The 25,237-nt window shown below is 47.7% G+C and overlaps 1 protein-coding gene across 1 annotated transcript; it reads right to left on the reverse strand.

Moving 5' to 3' along the window:
• Positions 1-15,747: 15,747 nt before the first annotated feature.
• ISCU (iron-sulfur cluster assembly enzyme) lies at positions 15,748-23,983 on the reverse strand. Its single transcript, XM_008581091.1, has 5 exons — positions 23,771-23,983; positions 21,086-21,199; positions 20,083-20,193; positions 17,925-18,003; positions 15,748-16,196 (listed from the first exon to the last, which is right to left on the reverse strand). The coding sequence occupies exons 1-5, from the start codon at positions 23,882-23,884 to the stop codon at positions 16,114-16,116; spliced, it is 501 nt and encodes a 166-aa protein (XP_008579313.1). The 5' UTR covers positions 23,885-23,983; the 3' UTR covers positions 15,748-16,113.
• Positions 23,984-25,237: the final 1,254 nt, after the last annotated feature.

The raw sequence follows: 25,237 nt of genomic DNA on the forward strand, positions 1-25,237 counted from the left end.
CAGGTTCATAGCCACAACTATTTAATGAGCACCTCTTATGTGCCAGATATTGGGGACACACTGTTAGCAAAACAGACCTGAGGCTGTATTCTAATGGAGATGAGAATTAATCAAAGGATCATCCAGACACAACTACAATGATTAATAACAGAAACAGCTACCATTTATAAATTGACTATTATCCATGTGCCTGGAGCTTTACCAATTTTTTTTTTTACAGCTTTACTGTGGTATAATTGACACACAATAAAGTGCGCATACATAAAGCATACAATTTGATAATTTTTGACATATGTGCATACTCGTAAAACCATCACTGTAATCAAGATAATGAACATGTCCATCACCTGCAAAAGTTTCTTTGTAGCCCTTTGTAATCTCTCCTTAATCCTCATATGCAGGGGTATGGCTCTGCACTCTGTCACTATGTTTCATTTTTATTTTCTGGAATTTTATGGAAATGGAATCATACATCCTTCAGCATAAGTATTCTGAAATTTATTCATGTTATTGGACTTATCAATATCTCACTCCTCTTTTTTTGCTGAGTAGTATCCTATTGTATGGATGTCCCACAACTTATCCAGTCACCTGCTGGTGGACATTTCAGTTGTTTCCAGTTTTTGGTTATTATGAATGAAGCTACTATAAACTACTGGTGGTATTTTATTTCTTCCTCACAATCTCCTGAATGCAATGGCCATTATTTCTTTCCATTATATAGATAAGAAAAAATGGAAACTCAGAGAGGTCAAATAATTCATCCAAAGTCACACAGCCAGCAGTTGGAGAGTCGAACCTTAGATAGTGGGAATGTTTGAGTTGAAGTGACTGGGGAATCTCTAAAGTTCAGAGGGTATCAGAACTGCCTGGGGCCCCTGTGTGCTGTCTTAGCTCTGCAGGTTTTTCTGATGTACATCAAAGTTTGAGAACTGCTGATCTAGACCAGCCATTTATTTTATACTTGGACATGCAAAGACCAGACAGGGGCTGGGGCCCTGCAGAGATGGGCAGGAGTCAGGTCTCTGGTGGGCGGTCTTCTGCTTTGTCCATTTCTTCTGTTCTGTTTCATCCCTGGCTGTTCATCTGGTTTGGGGGAAGGATCGGGCCTATCTGGAGTGGGATGGGGATTTGCCATTTTTTCAGAAGGTTTTAATTTCAGAATTCCTCCGGCTGCTCAGAAATAGCAGGAGGGATTTGGCGCTGGCTCCAGGGCTCGGAAGTTTCCCTGCAGCTGCTCCCCTTCCCCAGGAGGGTCCAGGGTTTACGATGGCAGCTGCAAAGTAAAAAATAGCCCTGCTCATAAATCTGCTCTTGCCAGGGACACTGATGCCAGAGGCCCCTGTGATGTCCACCACACACTGGGGCCCTGTAGGGACACTTGGGGTGCCCTGGGAGGCTGGAGGTCCCAGGCCTGGGGGTGGTCACCTATGGCTTCTCCCTTTGGGTTTGAGGAACCAGATTCAACTGGATGGGCTGGAGGGGGAAGTGAGGGACGGGATTGCACATGGGTTGAGGATTGGGGCCAGTAAAAGACAGGGGAGGTAGTGCGACACTGGGGCCACAGTCCTTGCCCTGCCTCCCCCGGGTCCCCAGAATGCTTGAAGCCATAAATGTGAATGCACTTTACAAATGTGCAGGGCAGTGTAGCACTGAGGTTAGGGGTGCAGTCTTCTGATGACCTGGGCTGAAATCCCAATTCTACCACCTCCCAGTTGTGTGACTTTGGGCAAATCACTTAATCTCTGTGGGCCTGAGTTTCCTTGTCTCTGAAATGGGAATGATGGTGGTACCTTCCTCGGAGGGTTGGTGGGAGTTGAGTTCATTCCTTTAGAACAGGACCCCTGAAGGGTGCTCAGTACAAGTGAGCTGTTGTTATCTGCGGATGTGAAGTGCCCTGCCTGCAGAAAAGGGAAAAACTTCTGTCTCTAAATGTCTGGCTGTTCTAGAGTGATCTCTTCTTTACAGGTGTAGTTTAGAAGCTTCAGAATCATAAGATCAATGATTCTCAGATGCTTAAAATATTAGAGTCTTAACATCTTTTCCTGGGGGCCAGGGCAGAGGGTCCTGGAAGTGTTGGTGAAACCAGAACAGCTTGCAGCCAGGGAAGTCCCGTGAACCCCAGGGAGGTACCATGGAGGGGCCAGGGGAGAGAAGCTAACACCGCCCTCCGGGTGGTGAAAAGTGCGCTCCAATCCCTGCACCCCTCTGTGGGGGTTTGGCACCTGGTGGGAGCCAGGGGTCATGCCTCAGTTGTTCTCAGTCTCCCTCTGGGGTACGGTGACTGCAACCAGGACTTAGATGTTGTCTGGGCCAGTGTGGCTGGTGACATGAGTGGGGGAGCCCAGAGGCTTGGGGCCATCTGATGCAGGCGCCAGGGCTAAGTCGGTAGGGATGAGGAGTGGGGAGGAGCCAGCTGCATGAATCACCAGGCGACAAAGAGCATCTGCCCTCTCCTCTGTTGTGCTCCCATCTATATAAACTCAGCACCGACTCTGGGTGAGAATGTCCCCCCGAGGCACTGCGGGGGAAGGGCACGAGGTGTCTCTGTCACATCCCCAGAGACTTGACTTCAAATGCCAGCGTTCAAATTCCACATCCAGTCTGTGTGACCTTGGGCAGCTTCTGCCCCTCTTGGAGCCTCAGCGCTTCTCCAGCAAAACCACAGGTCCTGCCTGTTGGGAGGCTCAGATGAGAAAATGCTCTCTGAGGTCTTGGCCCAGCGCCGGATGGAGAAAAGGCTCCATCCTTTGGCTCTTCTGATTTTCTTTGCTGCCCCAGCCCCAGGAAGCTCAGAGGAGGGTGGTGCGGGCAGGTCTGGTCTGTGAGATTCAATGGCTCCTCCCCCAAGCCCTGCTGGTCAGAGCTCAGTGTGGAGCTGAGTACACAGTAGGTGCTCAATAAATGCAGAGAAGGGAGCACTAAGCTCCTTTCGAGGCTGGGCCCTTGAATGAGGAGCAGAGGGGAAGCATGACATTGTGGGAGTTGGACGCCTCTCTGTACCTGCTCTGGGGCTCCAGGAAACTCCCCTGACCCCAAATCTCCCACTTCTGTCCTTCCTCAGTGTTTAAATCTCTCCATTAGGATTCCAACACTTCTTGAGCAGCACTGTGCACCAGGTGTGGCACTAAGCACGCTGTATACATTGAGTCCTCACAGAGCTAAGGGAGGCACCGATACTATCCACCTTCTACAGAAGAACGTGGGGAAGCTCAGAGAGGTGAAGTGACTTGCCCGAGGTCACACAGACATAAAGTGCCAGAACCCCCTGAGTCTGTTGGACCCTGTAGCCAGCGCTCAATCCCATTCATGGCTGGCTGCAATCCCATTCGTGAACCTACGAATAAATGCAGGCAAGAATGCATTGGGGGATGGGGCCCAAGGCCAATGCGTCCAAACTTCTGAGTGGCCCCACAGCTCTCTTGGTAGCAGCAGTATCTTCACAGCTGCTGGGAGCTGCATCCCTCATGGTCTGCCGGAAAGAAAGGCAGCAAAGAGGGTTTTGACCACAACCAACCGCCGGGCCACACCCTTCCTGTCTGTGCACAAACAGCACAAGTGCACACCTTACCCGGGAGAGGTGCCGGCGCTGGGGGAGCGTGCAGCCTCCTCGCACCCAGCCCATGACCCAGTAGGTGGCTGTTTCTCCCCGTCTTACAGAGGGGGCAGCCCAGGGTGCGCTGAAGTGACCTCCCTGAGGCCACAAGGCTGCTGAATGACCAAGCCAGGTCTGTGGACTCCAATAGCTCTGTTCCTGCCCAAGGTGTTGCATGTGGGGAGATTCTTAGAATCCACAGGGTCTGGAGTCCAGGCCCAAACCCTGGGGCTCTCCAGAGACCGGAATGTGGAGGTGGGGGGTCCTGGGTCAGCACTGGCCCTGGGTTGGGAGCCCCGGGGGGGGGATGTCCGGCTCTGCCCCCACCCTGGCTGTGCCACCTGGGGTGAGTTGCTTGCCCTTTCTGGGCCTCAGCTGTGTCTCCAACAAAGGGAGAATGAGGCCTGCGCTAGCCGGCAAGCTGCTGGGTTTCAAACTCTGTGTTCCCATTTGAGGCCTTACTGTTAGCACTTGGGAGAAGGGTTGCAGATGCCACTTTTCCCTAAATAAAAAATTACTGTTCTTGCACAAGAGGGTCTTGGGAGAACGTCGTTTCTTTTCCCCTGTAATCCATCCCAGAGAGACACCCCCTCACTTTTAAGAGACCCCTAGAAGAACTGTGCTATATCCTTGGGTTCTCTCCCCGTTATCTAACAACCCCTCACTTGCAGGAAGTCCTTTCTTCTATCTAACCTAAGTCAAGCAGGCTGGGCCCAAAGGCCATTTCCCCACAGCCCAGCTGCAGCAGAGTTGTGGCTGGAAGGGCTGGGCCAGCATTGGGGAGCCAGTTAGAAATACTCTTGAATTCTTCCCATGACCTCTCACAAGATAAGAACATACTGTCTTTGTCCAGATCTGATTCTTTGCACTGTCTGCTTTTCTGCAGATTGGGGTGAGAGATAAACGTCCTTTTTGGAGGCTCATAAGGCAGCATCTACCAGTGTAGGAAATGTTCTTGCCCTTCGACCTAGAAATTCTTTTCCGGAAGCTGCCTACAGAAATACCTGTGTGTGGACGCCGAGATGAACATGCAAGATGTTCGTGCCAGTGTTGTTTAGAATAAGTGAGTAAAAGGAGATCACCTACATGCCATCAGCGAGGGGAGATTAAAGAAACAGTGGTCCCATCCAGTGAGTGGCTCAGGGCTTTGACTCTTGAACAAGGATATCCGGAGAGAATTTGCTTTGGGATAAGGGTCTGAAATAAATAATATTTCACTATTTTTTGCATACATGATTTCACGTGAAAAATTGCTATCGAGTTGGTGTGATTGGGTTCATTTTGCTGATGAGGAAACCATCCCTGCTCAGCGAATTGTTAACACATGAGGCACCACAGAGGTGAGGTGACTCGTCCAAGGTCACATAGCTGGTGAGTGGGGAAGAGGACTCAGATGCTAGGTGTGGCTGGGGAGCTGAGCCTCCTTGTGGTTTGTGGTCGACCTTATGTAAGGGGAAAGAGCCCTGAGCTCTGAGGGCAGCCCCGATGTGATGATGGGAAGGTCTACACTTGCAAGTGGAAGTCACCTGCTTTGAGGTGCAAGCTCAGACTTCCATTCACATGGGATTTCAGTGCTCCTGGAATGGAGCGATTCCATTCCCACCCCAGCATAAGAGTGTGCTCACTTCCCCACGTCTTTGCTGATGTGGACGCCGAGATGAACATGCAAGATGTTCGTGCCAGTGTTGTTTAGAATAAGTGAGTAAAAGGAGATCACCTACATGCCATCAGCGAGGGGAGATTAAAGAAACAGTGGTCCCATCCAGTGAGTGGCTCAGGGCTTTGACTCTTGAACAAGGATATCCGGAGAGAATTTGCTTTGGGATAAGGGTCTGAAATAAATAATATTTCACTATTTTTTGCATACATGATTTCACGTGAAAAATTGCTATCGAGTTGGTGTGATTGGGTTCATTTTGCTGATGAGGAAACCATCCCTGCTCAGCGAATTGTTAACACATGAGGCACCACAGAGGTGAGGTGACTTGTCCAAGGTCACATAGCTGGTGAGTGGGGAAGAGGACTCAGATGCTAGGTGTGGCTGGGGAGCTGAGCCTCCTTGTGGTTTGTGGTCGACCTTATGTAAGGGGAAAGAGCCCTGAGCTCTGAGGGCAGCCCCGATGTGATGATGGGAAGGTCTACACTTGCAAGTGGAAGTCACCTGCTTTGAGGTGCAAGCTCAGACTTCCATTCACATGGGATTTCAGTGCTCCTGGAATGGAGCGATTCCATTCCCACCCCAGCATAAGAGTGTGCTCACTTCCCCACGTCTTTGCTGACGCTACTAGTCTTCAGTCTTTTTGCCGATGGAACGGGTGAGACGTGGTATCCCAAAATTCTTTGAGTTATAGATTCTTGGTGACATAGGGGCCTTTCCCTTATGGAATTCCTCCGCTACTAGTCTTCAGTCTTTTTGCCGATGGAACGGGTGAGACGTGGTATTCCAAAATTCTTTGAGTTATAGATTCTTGGTGACATAGGGGCCTTTCCCTTATGGAATTCCTCTCCTGTGAATGACCTGTTTCTGTCTGTAACCTATACTTGTATTGATGGTGTATCCAGTGATTTTTAACTTTTCGAGCCACAGAATCCTTTGTTCAAATAAACTTTTACTAGGAATCCCAACATCAGTCAAATGAAAGCGGAGCTATGAAAAGTTCATGGAAGGATTCGTATTATCTTTTAATTCAGTCTTTCCATGAACTTTTTCTGGGGGGCTTTACATAAAGCATTTATTGATTAGTAGAAGTTTAAGCAGTTTGCAATAATATTTTCAGTATGATATCTGGGAAGGATGCTTGGAAAACCCCACAAGCATGAGAAGAGGGCATCTGAGGCGGAAAGTGTCAGCAGAAGAGGTTAGTGACATGTGAGATGAAGCGGGGATGGGGGATGGTGGGGTGTCCCTGAGCACCAGTAGCTGTGAGTCCAAGACCCCTGCCCTGGGGAGCAGGTGTAAGGGATGAAGTATGCAGGGCTCGGGAGGGGGCTCACTGTGGGGACCTTGGAGGAGTCCGTGTCTGCCCCGTCCTTCCTCCCCTCAAAGCAGCAGGGGAGGGGTCTGGGGAGGCCCTGGGGTGGGGGCTACTGGGGTTTGACCCTCAGCTCCAGGAACAAGAAGCTGAGGAAGGGATGACAGTCAGGCCCAAAATGACTCATGAGGACATTTAAACAGGGGCCTGGAATGTTCAGGAGGAGGTGACCCAGTGGTTCAGAGGCAGCCGAGGCCAAGTCGTAGCCTGACTCCAAATCCTTAGAGAGGGCCTGTGGTGTCTTGGAGGAGCCATGGCCCTCGCAAGCCCTATCTCGCTCCACGGGGCAGGGCAATGAGTACCATGGAGGTAACTGGAGAAGCAGACTCCACACCCACTGAGCCCCTCCCTCTGCCATGTGCTGCCCTCCCTCCCACACCGGCTCAGGTTGTGAGTGTGGGCACAAGAGGGGCAGGGGACATGGGCGATCCCAGAGATCTGTGGTCCCAGGCCATGGCAAGGAGACAGGCTGGGGCTGGAGGGACAGATGTGGGTGGTGCAGAGGCCCCGGCTTGGCTTCCAGCCCCTTGCACTCTGCCGACCCAGCTCGCTCTCCCACACTCCCATGCCCCCACGGAGGTCGGCTCCTTCCTTCCCTCGGGACACTTCCTGCCACAGACCAGCACATTCTGGGCCTTCCTCATGCCATCCCAGGCCCATCGTCCCACCCCCTCTGTGAGGTCACCCCCTAAAATCCATCCCTGCCCCCGGCATCCCTCAGCCTTGCTCCAGCCTGAAGGCCCCCCTCCTCCCCTCACCCAAATGGGAACGGTGGGGACAGTGTCCACTCCACAACTGGCCTTTGGGGCCAGCTGGGAGGAGCCAGGAGGAAGGAGGACCAGAGACAGGAGCTCAGGGCTCATGTTTCTCCATTTTCGGGGTTCCAATGAGCCTGTGCTGAGGTGGGAGGGGATTCACTGGCTTCACGTCAGAGAACACAGTCTTTCACCTCCCTCTGTCTGAGGATGGCAGGACCCATGAGGGGAGTAGAGGCCACGGAGGAAGGACAGGAAGGGAGGGGCTCCTCAGCCCCTCTTCAGCTGTGTCCATCCCCCAGCACCAGGAGGAAAACCCTGAAACCAGACCCTGCATCTCAGATCATCTTACACAGGAGAAAACAGGGAGCAATGAAGTGTTGACTGAACCCAAGAAAACGACGCCGGCGGGCCCATCCCTGCCCGGCCCTGGGGGTGCAAACCAGCCCCTGCCCACCTCCATCCGCATGGCACAGATTGGTACGCTCCCTCCCCAGAGCCTGCTAATGCCTGGGAGGGAACGGCCCATGAACTTTTGAAGTACTTTCGTGTATCCTTGAAGAGGGATGGGATGCCCAGAGGTCACCTGTTTGCCTCCCTTTGCCCCCCTCTAGGGCCCCTAGGTCTCCGTGGAACATAGTTTGCGAACAATTGGTCCTACCCCTCAAGCTACAGATGGGGAAACTGAGACCCAAAGTCGCTCAGAAAGGTCATGGCCAAGGCAGGTCTCTAGCCCAGGTCACCATGTCCAGTGCTCACTCAAGAATGACCTCTGGGTAGATGATGGAGGCATCCACGAGGGACTGTTTTGTCACTTCCTTTCTACGCCCTTTACTTATTTTTGTTTGTCTAATTGCAATTCCTAGAACATCTAATTCAGTATTGAGTACTAGTTGTAGTGGTGGTGGTTGTGAGTTGTGATGGTGAAGGTGGAGGTGATGGTGCTGGAGAGGGTGGTGGTAGAGGGGGAGGAGGTGGTGGTGGTTGTGGCGATGGTGGTGATGGTGATGGTGGTAGTAGAGGTGAAGGTGATGGTCATGGCGATGGTGGGGTGGTCGTGAGCATCCTTGCCTTATTCCTGATCTTAATGGGAATACTTCCAAAACTTTGCCAGTGGGCAAGTTGCTTGCTGTAGTTTTCTGGTAAATGTCCTTTATCAAGTTAAGGAAAGTCCTTTGTATTCCTAGATTGCCAAGATTTTGTGTCACGACTGGGCATTGAAGTTTATCCGAACAGGCTGGCTGGTTGGCTCAGCTGGTCAGAGGGTGGTGTTGATAACAGCAAGGTCAAAAAAAAAAAAAAAAGTTTATCAAATGCTCTCCAGTATCTACTAAAATGATAGAGGTTCCCCCACCCCTCGCTGTGGGAAACAGGATTAGAACCTCCTTAGGCAATCTGAACAACTGAACAAGCTGGTCTTGTCTCAGCGTGGAACACTCCCCCTGCCCCGTTTCATTTCCCCCGTCTCGTCTTTCTCCCTAAAGTGCAGACACTGTACACGGCCTGAGGAGCTGGACAGAGGAGGAGGCTGAGGCATCAGAATAAAAATGATCTCCCAGTGCTGGGTCAGCGCTTTCGCCTGCCTGACTTCTGCTGGTGTTTCCTGTACTAATCCCAGGAGGGGCACAGCTTCCCCCCAGTTGTTCCAGACAGAGCCAGAGACATTCTGAGGTTGGCTTAAAATGCTGGTGGCAGTCAGATGAGGAGGGGATCCTGAAGCCTTGCATTCCTCTCTAGGATGCTGGCGTGGGGGTGGGGGGCTGGGCGGGTGTGTGGTGGGAGAGGAATTTTTCTGGGGGGAGTTGGTTGCTAGGCAGAATCGGCAGAGATGAATCATGTTCTGGCGTGAGCTAGAACTGGCTGAAACACAAAGTTATCCAAGTCTGCGGAATCTTTTTGTTTGAGCTGGAAGGGAATATGGGTTCATCAGATCCAATCCCCTCATTTTGCAGAAACTGCAAATATAGAGAGGGAGAAAGATTTGCTCAGTGAGTCAGGAATGGATCTTTTGCCTCCTGGCTTTTTCCAGGACCCTGACTGTGGGAGAGGGCCTGTGGCAAGAATGAGCCTTTAAGGAGCATCTTCTGTTGTTACTGTGCGCAGTTACTGTTCCAGGCTTTAGACAGCGATGGTGATTCCTCAGACACACTCTCTCCCTGAGCAAATAAATCCAGAGCGGTATGTGCTGTGAAGCAAATGCAGTGTGACGACATAGTGACTAGGCTTTTCCTCTCTGTAGTTGGCGTGGTCAGGGGAGCCTGTCTGGGAGATGACATTTAGGTGACACCTGAACAGAGGAGGCAGCCTTGTGAAGCTCTGGGGAAGAGGGCTCCAGGCAGTGAGACCAGCGAGTGCAAAGGCCCTGAGGTGGGAATGAGCTGGGTGAGTTTGAGGGACAGCAGGGGGGTCAGTGGGACAGGAGGGGACTGAGAAACAGGAGGTAGGCAAAGCCCGGGTCAGGTTGGGCCTTGGAGGCCAGAGCAGGAAGATCAATGGGAAACTTGCTTGGCAGAAAGCAGGGGCTGACTCCCAACCTGACTCCTTCCCTTGCCCTGTGGGTCAGTGGGACAGGAGGGGACTGAGAAACAGGAGGTAGGCAAAGCCCGGGTCAGGTTGGGCCTTGGAGGCCAGAGCAGGAAGATCAATAGGAAACTTGCTTGGCAGAAAGCAGGGGCTGACTCCCAACCTGACTCCTTCCCTTGCCCTGTGGTTAGGGCCTTTCCTGTGGACAAATGAGCATTTAGTAAGCACCTACTGTGTGCTGTGCTGTGCTGTGCATTTTATCCATGTGATCTCATTTAGTCCTGCAAACAACCCCTCCCAGATTGTCCAAACAAGGAAGACAAATGAGAGAGGCCCATGCTTGCCCATGGCCGCCCAGTGCAAGCATCCCTGACCCAGGCTCTCTCCCTTGAGGCCCAAGTTCAGTTAGCTCAGCCAGAAAAGGACTTGCCTGCACGAGCAGATTGTCCTCTCTTTCAGCTCCCTTGAAAAAAGAGTGGGAAAGGTCAAGAAGAGACTCAGATCTCAGTGGTCGCCCAAGTAGGCTTTGCCAGGAAGCAGGGCCACGCTGTTTGGAGACTTTGGGGGTTGGAGTGATAAGCACTCCCTTGATGGGAGATGGTCCCTAGGGGCCCTACTGTTGTGGGAAATTGAGCAAGATTATGGGGCTGAAGGGCCAATGGGACAGTGTGGGAAGCTCTCATAAAGCTCCTTTGCCCCCAGATAGTAAGCCCAATAGATGCCTGGAATTCCACCATAATTTATTCCTTGGTGGTAAGCGTTGCCCTTAAGTCCTCTTTTGTTAAATGCAAATATCCTTTGGGAAATGAGTGAGAAGATGAAGTCCTGGACCCAATAGTGTGATAAATTTGATAGACTGTAAGTGATACAGGCCCCACGCAGGACAACTTGGAGGGGCCATCAGATTTAGAGCTCCTGTGGGACTGGCTGAGACCTTTTTTAGGTCTACACTGCTGCCTGTCTCCTCCCTCTGCCTGACCCTGCTTTCTTAACCCCTTTCCACAGGTGTTGATCCTAGGAACACTCCTGAATGAATACCCTGCATGCTAATCTCCATTTCAGGGGTCACTTCCTGGGGAACCTAACCTGTAACAATGATGGTGGTGATTCTGATGGTGGTGATGCTGCTGGTGCTGCTGGTGCTGGTGATGTTGATGGTGATGATGGTGAGTGTTTTAGTGTTCAGGCTGCCATAACAAAATACCACAGACTGCATGGCTTACACAGCACAGCAGAAATTCATTTTCTCAATTCTGGATGCTTGAAAGTCCAAGATCCATGTTCTGGCAGGTTTGATTTCTGGTGAGGGTCCACTTCCTGGCATGTAGATGGTTGCTTGGGCTTCGCATGGCTTTGAATGAGAGCTGAGAGACCTCTTCCTGTAAAACCACCAGCCTTATCAGATTAGGACCCTACTTTTATGACCTTATTTAACCATAATTACCTCCTAAAGACCTTGTCTCCAAATATAGACACATTGGGGGGTTAGCACTTCAATATATGAGTCTTGGGGAAACACAATTCAGTTCACAGCAATGATTGATGACAACAATGACAATCAAAGTGGTAGTGATAATGACGATGGTGATGATGATGGTGGTGATGATGATGGTGATGATGATATTGATGGTGTTGATGGTGGTGGTGGTGATGGCAATGATAGTGGTGGTGGTGATGATGGTGTGGTGATGCAGGTGGTGGTGATGATGGTGTGGTGATGCTGCTGGTGATGATGATGGTGTGGTGATGCAGGTGGTGATGATGATGGTGTGGTGATGCAGGTGGTGATGATGATGGTGTGGTGATGCTGCTGGTGATGATGTGTGGTGATGCAGGTGGTGGTGATGATGGTGTGGTGATGCAGGTGGTGATGATGATGGTGTGGTGATGCTGCTGGTGATGATGGCTAACATTTATTGAGCACTACTACATGCCTGGCACTCTGCTTTTTTCACTTTATATGGAATAATTTATTTAACCCTCACAAACATCCTGTGGCTTAGGAACTAGTATTTTCCTGATTTTTCAGAGGGGGAAACTGAGGTTCAGAGAAGTAAAGTACCTGTCTAAGGTCACACGGAGAGATTGTGGCAGAGCTGGGACCAGAACTTGAGCTCTCAAGTCTTTGCCTGCAGTTGTTCCCCAATGTCCTGTGTTCCTGCTCAAAGAGGCCAGTGACACAGGCTGCACAGTGGGGTAGTGTTTAAGTAGAGCGGGTGTTCAGCCCAGTTTCCCCACTGGGGCTTCCTTTGACCCATTGGTCTGAGGCCCCTAGTAAGGATGGGAGGTCCCTGAAAACTCCTTGGCACCAGCAGCTCCAGGGTAATAAGGGTTGTTCTTATCCAGGGGGCCTTTTGGAGTTATTCTGGGAGTTGGGTTTCTCTGAGGTGAGGCCAGGGGCTGGAGTGTCTAACATGCCATTTCCAAAGATAGCTGGTGGTGGTGGTGGTAGTATTCAGACTGGACCTGGGCAGTAGCTGTGCCCTGAGGTTGACCAAGCGCTGTGGGGATAGCTTGTCTGTCAAGCCATGACTGACAGAAGTCACGTCTCCTATGTGGATGCAGCCAGGCCATGGGTTTGCATAATTTTGGAGTCTTTAGTGTGAGGGTTGGTTTCATGCCAAAACACCATAGGTTGGAAGCCTTGAGTTATTGTATTTTAAGAATAGTAATGGGAGTAGTAGTAACAATAGTACTAGTAGCAATAGTACTATTAGTAACAATAGTTACTATTAGTAATGGTAACAGTAATACCAGCACTAACAGTAATAGTGATAGCAGCAGTAGAAATGATAACAGAGTAGCAGGAAGCACAGCACTTAGGCTCTGGATCAGAAAGCCCTGGGCTAAAATCCTGCCTCTACCACTTTCCAACTGGGTGGAAATTGCTTTACCTTTAAGTTTCTTCATCTGTAAAATGGGATATTCATAGTATTTTAGGGTTTCTATGAAGAGTAAATGAGCTAATCTATGTAAAACACCCAGCAACAGTGCCTCATATGTAGTCAGGGCTGAAGTGTTACTCATAACAACAACTGCCATAACAATAATTAACTCTTTTTATGTGCCATATGCTTTACATGTATTATCTCATTTAATCCTCATGTGCACCTGACTAGGTGGATACTATTACTGTTCCCATTTTGCAGATGAATAAACTGAGGCTTGGGGAGGTCGAGTCTCTTGTTCAAGGTCACACAGTGGTAGCCAGCATTTGATCCAACACTCCCAGCTCACTCTGTTCTGCCCTGCTGCTGCCTGCCTGCATGGAGATGGTCTATCTGGGGAGGTAGCCTTTTGAGGGGTTGGCTGATGTCATCTTGGAGGGTGGGGAAAGCAAGCGGACAGGCCATAAGGAGCCATTGGTGAGTGATGTGCCCCGCACCCATCTTCTGGTTGGGACTGGAGCTCATCCGTAGGGGCCCCCTTACTCTACCTCAGTGGGACCTAGAAGTCTTCTGTCCTGTCATGAGGATGGACAGAGTCGTCTGCACTTTTAAGTTCAAGGGGCCTAAAATCATCCAGAAGCGCCCCTTGGTTGCTTGGCTTCTTAAGAAAACTCATCATAGAGACAGGTAGTTTTTACAGGACAACACTTAGTGTGAGGTTCTAAAACTGTGCATTTTGATGTGGTCCCAAGTAGCCCGAATCCAGGTATTAACAAGTTGAGAAAGGTAAATTTAGAGATGTGGTCATAGCTGTGTTGTGGTGCTTTGAAGGGGGTAGGAGGCAGGCAGGGAACCTCAGCTGGAGCTCTCATCTACCACTTCCTAGCTGTGTGCCTGGGGCAAGTCATTTCATCTCTGAGCCTCTGTTTCCCCATCTGTCCATCCATCCATCTGTCCATCTATCTATCTGTCTATCCATCCATTCTCTCTCTACTCTTCTATGTGTCCATCCACCCACAAATCCACCCAGCCCATTGGGTGATCCCAGTGCCCAGGCCCCACCTCCAGGGCATTGGATTTATTTAGGCATCAGGACTTAATTGGGCTCCTGGATGACTGTGATGTGCAGCCAGGGTCGGGGTGAGGGCCACAGTGCTTGGCAGCAAGTTGCCCAAATGAGTGCATCGGGCTCATCCTGTGTTGGTTGACCTTTGTCATGTGAATGTTCAAGGCATGGGTGACCTTGGATGTGTGGTTAGAATCCTTGGTGTGTTCTGCCAGGAGGGAACAAGGCAGAAGCATGGGCTTTGGGTCACTCAGCCCAAGCCAGCTGGCTTCAATCAGTTGGTCTCTTGAGTCAGTGTCCTTTTTGAAATAATTTCCAGTTCATAGGGTTGTCATGAGAATTAACAGGATTGCAAATGTTAGGGCCTGCCTTGGAGTGAGGGTGCTCGATAGACCATTTTAACTTCTCTGTCAACATTCCCCATGGAAAGGCTTACTTAGAGCTGCCAAGACCCACTTGAAGACTGTGAAAAATCCCTAGACTTGAGCTCATTGAAGGGCACACAATGCCCTCGTGTGGCTAAAACTAGATTTGTCTGGGCAAAGGGGTGTCTTTACTGGAAATTAAATATTCATTTCTTTTAGCTACACAACCATGTGTTTTGAGGTTTAGGCTGTTTTGGTGATATTACTTCAACTGTTTATGAGCCCATCTGATGTGCAGCATTCAGTTTCAACTCTCAGAGGAGGTTAACTGGGACAGAAATGTCTCATTTTAAAAATCACAAGGAAAAGTGGTGGGGAATTGCGGTGTTGCCCCATGTAATAAAGAAGGGAGACAAACTCAGCCTAGGACTGTGAATTAAATAGAACATGCCACACAGGACAATTTTACATGGTTCCACCCAGGGTTCTAATTTGAGATTCTTATAAAGGCCCTGGTCTGTGGCCTTTTCCACAGACTATGGAGGGAACAGCCTTTGAAGTTCTGTGCCCACAGCAGAACTCAGAGAATTTTTTGTTTTTAACAAAGGGTGTATTTTAAGAGAAAAGGCAGCCAGGCTATGTCTGAACAAAAAAACTATCATCAGAAAAAACAAACACATCTTACTTTTGAAGCTGAAGATTTGAGACTATAGTAGTCGATATTTCAATATCATGTTTTCACTTGGAAATTGGGCCTCCTTCATCGAGATCCGCATAACTGTGAGTAGCTCAGAATGGGGGGAAGTCACGGTAGGAGGGACAGTGATTAGAATGTCTGTTATCCATGCCTGAGCCAGGGATGAATGATTTTTAAACAACTTTAGGTGCACTGTACATGTACAGACAGTTCAGAATGAACCAGAGATATCACGCCTGTGCAGAAGAGAGAATTGATGGATATTTCTTCCCTCTGGCTTCGCTCATTGACCACCACAGAAAACCCACAAGCATCTCAAAAGTCAGAGGCACTGGAATCATCTGGCCAGACGGAAGTCAGAAGCCTGGCCTAGAAACATGCCTTTTAAGCTCATCCCCAGGTGCTCTTTACATATTTGGTGCACAGCTTTAGGGTGTTGTCTCAGCCAATGTTTCTCAGATTTCAGGATTTTACAAACCAGTGAAATTACAAAAGGAATCTTCAAGACTCACTTTGAATTGTCAATCTATTACATTGCACAGAGCAATGAAAAGCAACGACTGTCTCCTTTCACTCTTGTTTCATAAAGCATTCTGTGCACTCGCTTGTACATGGCCTTTATTGTCCAGTTTGCTCAGAAGGTGCGTCTGTCATCATGGTCTAGCTGTTGGGAGCCCCAAAGGGTTTTGGGTAGCACTTTGGGTGAGTGAGGGATCCAAGAGACAAGGCTTACTATAGAAAACCATTGTCTTACATTCTTTTATTTATTATTATATATATATATATATGCAGATCTGTTTTACGTACAATAACTATTTCTACCAAATAATCAGACCAAGGCATTTTATTGGTAATCTTCCCCAAAATCACTCCATGTAAAATTAGATATTTATGCATTTCATGGGCTATCAAAACTTGAGACTTCATTATCAATTTCCGTTCTGAGATCATATACACAATCAAAATATACATTAACTAGATTAAGGCGATAAAAGTGAGCTGAAAGAAACCACAGGATTCAGAACAATTAAACTTTGTATTTTGCTTGCATTAGAGTCACAATGTGAATAGCAAATACTGTGCGTATCTTGTAGCTCTTCTATGCAGTGCGAGGGGCTTCTGAACATCTAAGGTGACTGCGTGACGGATGGGCCAAAAGATGATGTGACCTGCTGGAGGCTTCATCATAGGCTCACTTCTCTGCCTCTCCTTTCTTAGGTTCTTGTTTCAGTTTGTAATCAGCCAGGGCGGCCTTGATTGCATCTTCAGCCAGCACTAGAAGTAATGGAAGGAAAGAGAGTCTAAGTTTCTAGACTCTGAAGAAATGGTCTTAGGAATAGGATCTTTGAGAGCTAGAGGTCAATGGTGCTGGGAGAGGCTTTAAGACTGAGCCAGGGTGCTGGTGTGAGGAGCAAGCTTGGAAAGTCAGCCAGCTGCTTCCTGAACTGGATTACTCTTGTGGGTGGCTGTGGAGACACAGACTATTTAGATCTAAAAACCTGGGATTCTAGGCTAGTTCCTTAACCTCTTGGAATCCACTTTCTCTTCTGTAAAACTGGGATAATCATGCTTTCCTTGCTGGGATAGTGTGGGGACTCACAGAAAATGTCTGACATGTAATAGGGACACAACAAACATTAGTTCACTCCTACTCCCCTGAAAATCTGGAATAAACGTAGATGCTAGTTAAGCTAGCTGGCATAACTTAGGTCACGTCAACCTGTTGATGGGATGGCATATTAGTTCACTCCTACTCCCCTGAAAATCTGGAATAAATGTAGATGCTAGTTAAGCTAGCTGGCATAACTTAGGTCACGTCAACCTGTTGATGGGATGGCATCTGCCACATCACCCTCTGGTGATCCCAAGTTTGAAAAGTTTTATTTGGAGTTGATATTAAAGGTGAGGCTATGGAGGAAAATAAAAATAGAGAGAGCTAGAATGACAGCAGAAAGCATGCAAACAGCACAGAGAACATTAGCTCAAGGTTTCAGTACCTAAAAAGGCCTCATGAAAAGGCTGGGGTTTTTCTGAAACCGTGAAAATGTTTATAAGCTATGACCTTTCTTCATGGGTACATAAAATTCCAGCTCAAGTGGAAAGAACTCAGGTCTTAGCAGCTTCCTGAAGACTCCGTTAGCATGTCCCTAAACCAGCACCCGGTTCTTTTCCTGTGAGCCTTACTCTGGCAAGAGGCCTGGCTCTCTGTTGATTTTTAACTAATTTGGTTATTAGTAAACTTCCATCAATATGTTAAGGCTACTGTTTCTCATTCCCTGAGAAGGTTAAGAGAGGATGGAAAAAGCATTAGATTAAATAGAGACTAAACTGGAAAGCCAAGTATAAGTCTTAGGGCATCTGGGCTTTCTCTTAGGATGGTGTAGAGGGGGATATTGTACAACCAGGCTTAGTCATGTACAACCAGGCTTAGTCATTGCATATAGTCAGATGCAGATCCCCAGAGCAACAGCATCTAGACAGGAGGCAATGAAATACACAATGAACAGGATTATGGTGAGAGCCAAGTTTTCTCCTCTGCTACAGTGTGGTGGGAACGCATAGATTTTGGAATCAAAGACTGGGGCTTAAATTCTGGCTCTCCCACTTCTGAGCTGCGTGGGCCTTTGCCTGAGTACCAGCTTCCTCATCTGTAAGAGGGCAGTAACGACACCTACTGTGGACTCAAGGATGTTTCTGAGGTTTAGAAATGATGGCCATCAGGTGCTCAGTATGCCACCTGTGCACACCACCTCCTGGCATGACCCTTGTAGAGATGGCTATGAGACCACGGGGGCTTTAACCCTCTGAAGGTTACAAGGAGAGACTCCACAAGCTCAGCCCTCCCAGAGTTATAAAGACAGACCCATGACCTCTAGTTCTCTGAGGGTGATGAAGAGGGACTTCATGATCAAAAAGGACTCTGTCATTACTCTGTCACAAATGCAAATTGAAATCACTGCCAAGTGTCCCAGCTGATTGGCATTTTGGAGAGCAGAGACTTACTGGAGCAGTGCAGTTTCACAGGAGGGAGGCAGAGCTCTTTGGCAATATCTGTATTTTTGATGGTCAAGGCTTCCTCCACCTGAGAGGCATAAACAAAAGACGAGTACCTTTAGCAAAGCTGTGTCTTGCAAGGGCCAGACGATGAAAAAGGAAGGACAAAGAGGCCCCCAGGACAGGTCAGGGGGGATGATCTCTGTATAAAAACTCAAAACAAAGGGCTAAGGGCCTTCTTAGGACTCCTACTTGCATGTCAAAGTTGCAGCTGGGATTCTCAAGTATGAGGTATACACACTTATGCTGCTTGGCCGGGGCAAGCAAGGATGGCCAAGGCATTTCTATAAGCCAGGAGCAGAAGCTGTGAGAAGTCTCTTAGGGATCTGCTTGAGGGCAGCAACAGGAGCCTTTTTTTAGGGAAAAAAAAAAAAAGCAGTGATTTCCTATGCTGGCTTTGTGAGTATCAGCTTCTCTGGTGTCCTTATAGCAAATATTTAGAATAAACTTTTGACTAGAAGTGCTGAATGGCATCAGCAAGGTCGGAAGATGTCAACAAGCCAGTGGCACTCCAGTACTATGGCAGAGGCACAGCCAGGTCTCAGACTGAGAGCTTTCTTTAGGCTCATTTTCTGCGTAAAGAAGAATCTCCTCCAGACAGACTGAAGAAGATGCCTGGAGTCTGGCTGAGAGTTGGGGAATAATGTGAGGCAGGAAGGTCCTTATCCATGTGGAACAGAACCCGCTGCCTTAAGGAAAGCCAGATTTCCCAACAGCCAGACTCCCTGCCTACATCTGACTGTCCCCTGATCTCCCAGTTCTGCTAACACCACTTGATTATGATTCAAGTTCTGCTCTTGGAAACTCAGATGGAAGGATCTCGAGGTTAAAGAAAGGCCTTCTTAACCCACTTTCTGATTACAACTCATAGCCCGCTAAAGGCCAGGTCCTGGAAGCACAGGTACTTGTTTCATTTCCCCTTTTCCTGAGGATAGTTCCTGACAAGTCACTTCAGAGCCACCTCCTGCCAGGACGGGTTAGGTCTGTGCTTCATTGGCCCATGAGAGTTTGCCAGCCAGAAGGCTCTGAGCCACAGGAAGCAGGTGGCACGTGGCCTGGCACAACAATTTGCTGTAGAGTTAGCCAACTCCCCAAGCAAGCTCCTTCATGACTCATCTCCCTGAACTGGGTCCCTTGGGGCTGCAAGGATGAGTATCCTGCAGGTTGGCTTTTCTGAGAGGTTTTAATGGCTTGATTTTAGAAGGTATAGCTCTTCACTGAGTTTGAGACCTTCTGCTTCTGTAGCTGCTGGGGAAGGAGATTTTGATAGATCTCCTTAAATCTATCAAAGATTTTTTATAGCTGGCCAGTACGGGGATCTGAACCTGTGACCTTGAGGTTATAAGGCTGCACTCTAATTGAGTTAACCGGCCAGCCCTTTTGGCCTTTTTCTCCACCCTCAGAGGGCTTGCCAACCAGCCATCTGGATCATGGTTCTGATTTGTTTGTTCACTTTGCCCCACATTTGTTGTTTTTTGATTCTTTGATACCTTTTTTAACACAGGCTAGTTTATTTCACCAATCTTTGCAAGTCACCTGGAATCCTTCCTGAAATATGATGAGAGAAAATAAACAATAACCACCATACCACATACCCAACCTGACGTAGACTCTTAAGAAATTATAAGAACATCAGCAACCTTAGAGAAAGCCAAAAATTTATTTTCAATTCTATGTTAGAGGGGCAGGTGAAAATCTTTTTTTCTATGTAATTAACAAAACAAAACACTCAAACTCTCCCAAATAATAAAAGTGATCAACCACAAAAAAAACCCAAACACCTAACAAAATGACCCATAAGTTAGAGGGGCAGGTGAAAATCTTTTTTTCTATGTAATTAACAAAACAAAACACTCAAACTCCCCCAAATAATAAAAGTGATCAACCACAAAAAAAACCCAAACACCTAACAAAATGACCCATAATTCCCAATGTAGAGAATAATTTAATCAACACCTGGATAAGAGAAATTAAAAAAAATTTTTTTAAAGTAGCATTTTGAAAAAATCATGGTTACTTTTTTTTTTTTTTTTGACTCACTAGACCCTTCGAGACCCAGGTTTGCAGGAAATGTGATTTAATTCTGTGAAATGTGTGAGCAACCTACCGTCTTCCCTTTCACCCATTCAGTGGCTAACGAGCTGGAAGCAATTGCAGAGCCGCAGCCAAATGTTTTAAACCTGGCATCCACAATCTTCCCCTTTTCATCCACTTGAATCTAGAAAAGAGACAAGAGTGAAGCAGTGGTTTCTGGGGCTGCCCTTTAGAACCTGGTAACCCACTGGGGCCTTCCCCAGGTGCTTTGGGCTTGCCAGCCACACCGTAAGTTATGGCATGAACTGTTAACTTTGCTTTGTTTCAAAGAGCTCAGTGATGAAAAGTGAAACTCAGCAACAACTATACAGACCTAGCTAGTAAAGATCAGCTGGAAAATATGACCCTCCACCCCAGTTTTGTTTTTGTTTTTGCAACCCTAGCCTGGTTTTTGGCTATGAAGTCCTCTGCTCACAGCTGCTGGGGCAATCTGCCTCTTTAAACACTGGGTGAGTCTGCAAAAAAAATCTTCGGTTAATACTTTTTTCTTGGGCACTAAATTGTATTTAGTGGTTCCTTCCTGCCTTATTTCTGTTTTCCAAGATAGGTATGAAGTCCTTTGGCAAGCTGCCCACTCAACATGAAGAAGCAGACTGTGGATAAAGCTACTGTTTACCCAAAGTGCCAGCCACTACCATCATGTTGCTTCCAATTTGGGGAGAGGCTTGATTTATTGCTTTTCTTGTCTTATTGGGGATTGCTAGGTCATTGGGGTTTTCCTTTGATGGGTAAAATTCACAAAACCTTTTACTTGGCTGAAGTTAGAATTTAAGTTGATATGGTGAGTAGAAAAGTGAGATGAGTTTCCCACTTCAGAAAAGTCAGAATAATATACTAGCAGGACAACTAAGATCGAGTCCCTTCTCCAATCATTTATAACATCGACCCATCCCATCTCACAGGAATAAAGATGGATACCAAATGAAATGCTGCACGTGAAAATGTTTTGCAAACTTTGAAGCACCGTGTAAGCAAAGGGATTATTATTACCATTAAAGATGAAAATCAGCCAGTACCTGTAGCTTCATTACATCACCACATGCTGGTGCTCCCACCAATCCAGTTCCAACATTTTTAGATGTCTTGTCAAGGGACCCCACGTTCCTAGGATTTTCATAATGATCAACAACCTGAAATGAGAAGATTAAGAGAAATCATGATCACTCTATTGGTATTGGTCTCCCTGACTTGATGATAAACCCCTTGAAGGGAGCAACCTGAACCTGGCAGGTGATTGCTAAATACCAAATTTCACCTGGGAAGGAAGGTCTACACTCATGTCAGTGAGAACCATTTGTGATCCAAACTCCTTTCGTATCTCCTTACTACCTACCTTCAGAGATTTGAGACACTGGAAACAAAAATCAGCAAAATCATGTTTTATATCCATAGAGTTTTTAATCACCCACAATTACTTGACTTTTACCCACCTAAGTCACCAGATTTGGGCTCAAACTGCATTTTCGTTTATTTGAAAATAACCATTCTCTTTTTTCTTTTTTTAAATAAAAGTCAATTTATTAACGTACACGTGGGTCATGATCCTGGGTTAAAGAGATGTGTGAACTTACAAGGGTTGGAAAATAGATACGAAGGTTTTTTTTACCCTTAATAATCAGTTTATTACATTTAAGGGTTATGTTCCTGATAGATCATTTTCAGGGATAAGAATAAAGGGGTATGGCCTGTTGAGAAAATAGCAGGCATATGTTTGTTCTAAAATTGCACAAACCTCCTATTATTTTCTTGAACATCTTCCTAATTTATTTGCAGTATGTTTAAAGGTAAACAAAGTTGGTAAAATTAAAAGATGCAATGGTTTTGGGCTGGCCGGGTGGCGCACTGGATAGTGCGCCGCTTGGGAAGCGCGGCGGCGCTCCCGCCCGAGGGTTCGGATCCCACATACAGACTGGTTCCCGCTCACTGGCTGAGTGAGGCGCGGGAGCAGCACCCAGGGTTGCAATCCCGTTGCCGGTCCCGGTCCGGTACCGGGGTGACACTGAGGGTTGTGATCCGTTGCCGGACACGGAAAAAGACAAAAAAAAAAAAAGTGTTACAGTTAGCTTGTACTATTGATATTATAATTTAATCCTCTTAACAACATATAAGTATTAAATGCTTACCGTTAGGCATTGTTTTAAATACTTTAGAATTATAAATTCACTTAATCTCTACTTTAACCCTATGAGTAAGCAGCTTTTATTATTTACATATAGTAAAGGTTAGAAAGTTGAGACACAGAGAAGTTAAGTAGTTTAAGGTCACAAGTTAGAAATGACAGTACTGCAGTTTAAACTCGGGCAGACTGGTTCTGGATCCTGTATACATGTAGGATCAATTTATGTATCTACTTACCATCTATCTCTTTAGTAAACTATATATATATATCTACCTATAGATATTAATAAAGTATATATTTGTCTACCTATCACCTATCTCTATAGTAAACTATATTCCCTGTCCCTAGTGATAGCAAGACTGTTTCAGGATGCCCTCAAATAGCCATTCTTAAAGGATAACGATTACTACTTAAAAATTCTAAAAAGTGATTATGGCCCAGGAATGAAAGGCTTTCTCAGAAGCCTCAAGGTGACTGTTACAGAAGGAGCAATGCTATGGAATACGTCCGTTTGTGTTTATTAAAATAAAAGCAGTGCCATTGTGTATTTCAGGGCCCTGAAATCATCCTGGGGCAGCAGCGTACCCTGGTGGCTGAAAAGCTACCGGCCCAAAGCTCCTTCAGTGCAGATTGTCAACAAAACACACCCGCGGTGGGGGAGGAGTGAAGCCCTTGGTAAAAAAGCTGAAGCCAGAACAGAATAAACATCCATTCGAACTGGACACAGAACGCTTTAACAACCTTGAGGTTTACCAGTTAGCAATAAGTACCCCAATCTTCCAGTCTCCTCCCTCGTCATCGACTATGGATTTTGACTTCAAGCCCAAGGACCCACAAGATAATACCCAGTGTGAACTTTTTGCGCCATGTTGATTTACGGCATTCTTTAGCTGTTTCCAGAGTGAGTCCTACGTCCAGGAAATTTTCGCCCCCAGAAGACAAGGGGCTGCAAAGTACGCATCTATCCTTCCTCCCCCCACACCCCCGCCAAAGAACGAAACAAAAACATTACGCTTGTTGGATACATGCCTGACTCTCCTTCGAGATTATACGCTCCCCAGTGACAGCACCATAAATGGTCTGATGTTAAGCCTATGTGACAGGCACTATGCCGAGGACCCCACATGCTTTACCTTTTGTAGGAGACTGCTGAGACCCCCATTTTTACACCTTGGGAAACAGATTCAGCGAGGGGCTTGCCCAGGGTCACTTAGCCGGGGTAGTGGCCTGGTTGAAGCGGGAGCAGGGCTCTGGGGTGAGTGTGTGTGTCCCTGGACTCAGAATGGCAAGTCATGACAGAACTCCCCTCCTGGGCTGTGGACAAGCTTAAAGGTGGGAGGCACGAAGTCGCTGCTCGATCAGCGGCCACTATTTGTATTTCCGTTGCAATTAGTTATTGCGCAGCGAGGGAAAGTGAGTCGAGGCAGAGACGTGGGAGGGGACGGTACCTCAGTCCAGGCCGGGCGCCGCCCCTCCCAGCCCGGGCCTCTGCCGGGCGCACGGACGACTGGGGCCACTCGGCGGTCTGCGCTCCCGCCCCCCAGGTGGTGCGGACTTCGCAAACACCCTTGCCCGTCCCTACCTTCTTGTGGTAAAGCCGGGCCGGAGCTGACAGCTCCCGGACGGGCAGGCGCGGGCTCCGAAGCAGCAGGGCCGACGCCGCCCGCCTCAAACGGCCCGCTCCAGCAGCCGCCATTTTGCCGGCTTGCGCCTGCGCCGGCCCCAGTGACACCGAGGGGAGGGGCGCGCCCGCGAGTCGGCTCCGAGCTGAGAGCGCACTCCCTCTGACGTCACCGAGGCTTCGCGCCTGCGCCCTCCCGCTCTGAGCACGTGTCCGCGTTTGGGCTCCTACTTGAACACGCCCCTCGGGGAGGGCGGGGAGCGGAAGGTCTGAAGTCTTAGGGGGGATTGTCTTGTGTGTGGGATTCTGGATGGGAGGGGACATGAGGATGCTGGAACACGGGTCCCAAGTTCGCGTTCTAAAAGCACACTGCCGGAATGCCGTGCAGAGGACAACCCAGTCCACCTTTTCTAACCCTATTTTGTAGCTAAGGAAGCTGAGGTTTAGAGCAGTTTGGTAACTTGCCCTAGGTCGCTGAGAGAGTTGGGATTCGAACTTGGATAATCCTGAGTTAGAAACCTGGTTCTGCTTTTTCCTGGCTGTCTGACCCTGGACGAATGAAATTGGTTCACTAAGCCTCGATCTTTTCTTTTATACTAATTCAAGGAGAATTCTTTCATTCATGGAGCAACTGTGTTGAGTCCGTACTACGTGTCAAGGCACTATAGTAGACTGGGGATCCAATGGAAAGCAAAACAGACAAAATTCCTTCTCCATTAAGGTTGCTAATGAGGGAGAAAGGCAATAGAGAAACATATCAATGCTTTACTACCTCAAAAATGAGAAGCTTAAGAAGGAAACGAACACCATGTCCTGATTTAAAAAAAAAAAAAAATATATATATCTATATGTCTCTATATCTACTGTTTATAACTATTTTTCTGTGAGTCAACAGCAAACTGTTACACTTTATGTGAAATGCCTGGCAATTAAGCGTTTCTAAAGAAATGCTTATTAATGTAACTTATTAATGGTTTGCAGAGTATGATCTTATAAAACAGGAAAATTCTCACATGTAAGTAACGCCTACTAGGTACCAGGCATTACATAAAGGGGAGAAATCTCTTTGGGAAACATATTTTTCTCCTGAGTGATGCAATCGATCCTTCCCCGAGGACTTGGAGTTTTCTCTGCGTTTGAGGATCAGTTGCTGGGGAGATTGAACCACGCGCCAGGTCAGACGCCGCGTTAGGTAAGCTTCATTTCAAGAATCACTTTGACCTTCCCAAGATGGCGCCAAACCCTTAACTACAGACATCACGCTCATTCCATGACTTCCTCTATGGCCTCCACTTCCTGTCCAAAGACCCAACTTCTGTCCGAAGTGGTGACGGAACACATACCATGTTAATGAGCTTTTTCTCTGACGGGACCTTTTACAGGTATATAAACACAATGTGAACTGTGTGTATGTCGCTATTTTCCCGT

This window comes from Galeopterus variegatus, unplaced genomic scaffold (genome assembly GCF_000696425.1).
Source record: "Galeopterus variegatus unplaced genomic scaffold, G_variegatus-3.0.2 Scaffold2261, whole genome shotgun sequence".
NCBI classification, from domain to species: Eukaryota; Metazoa; Chordata; class Mammalia; order Dermoptera; family Cynocephalidae; genus Galeopterus; species Galeopterus variegatus.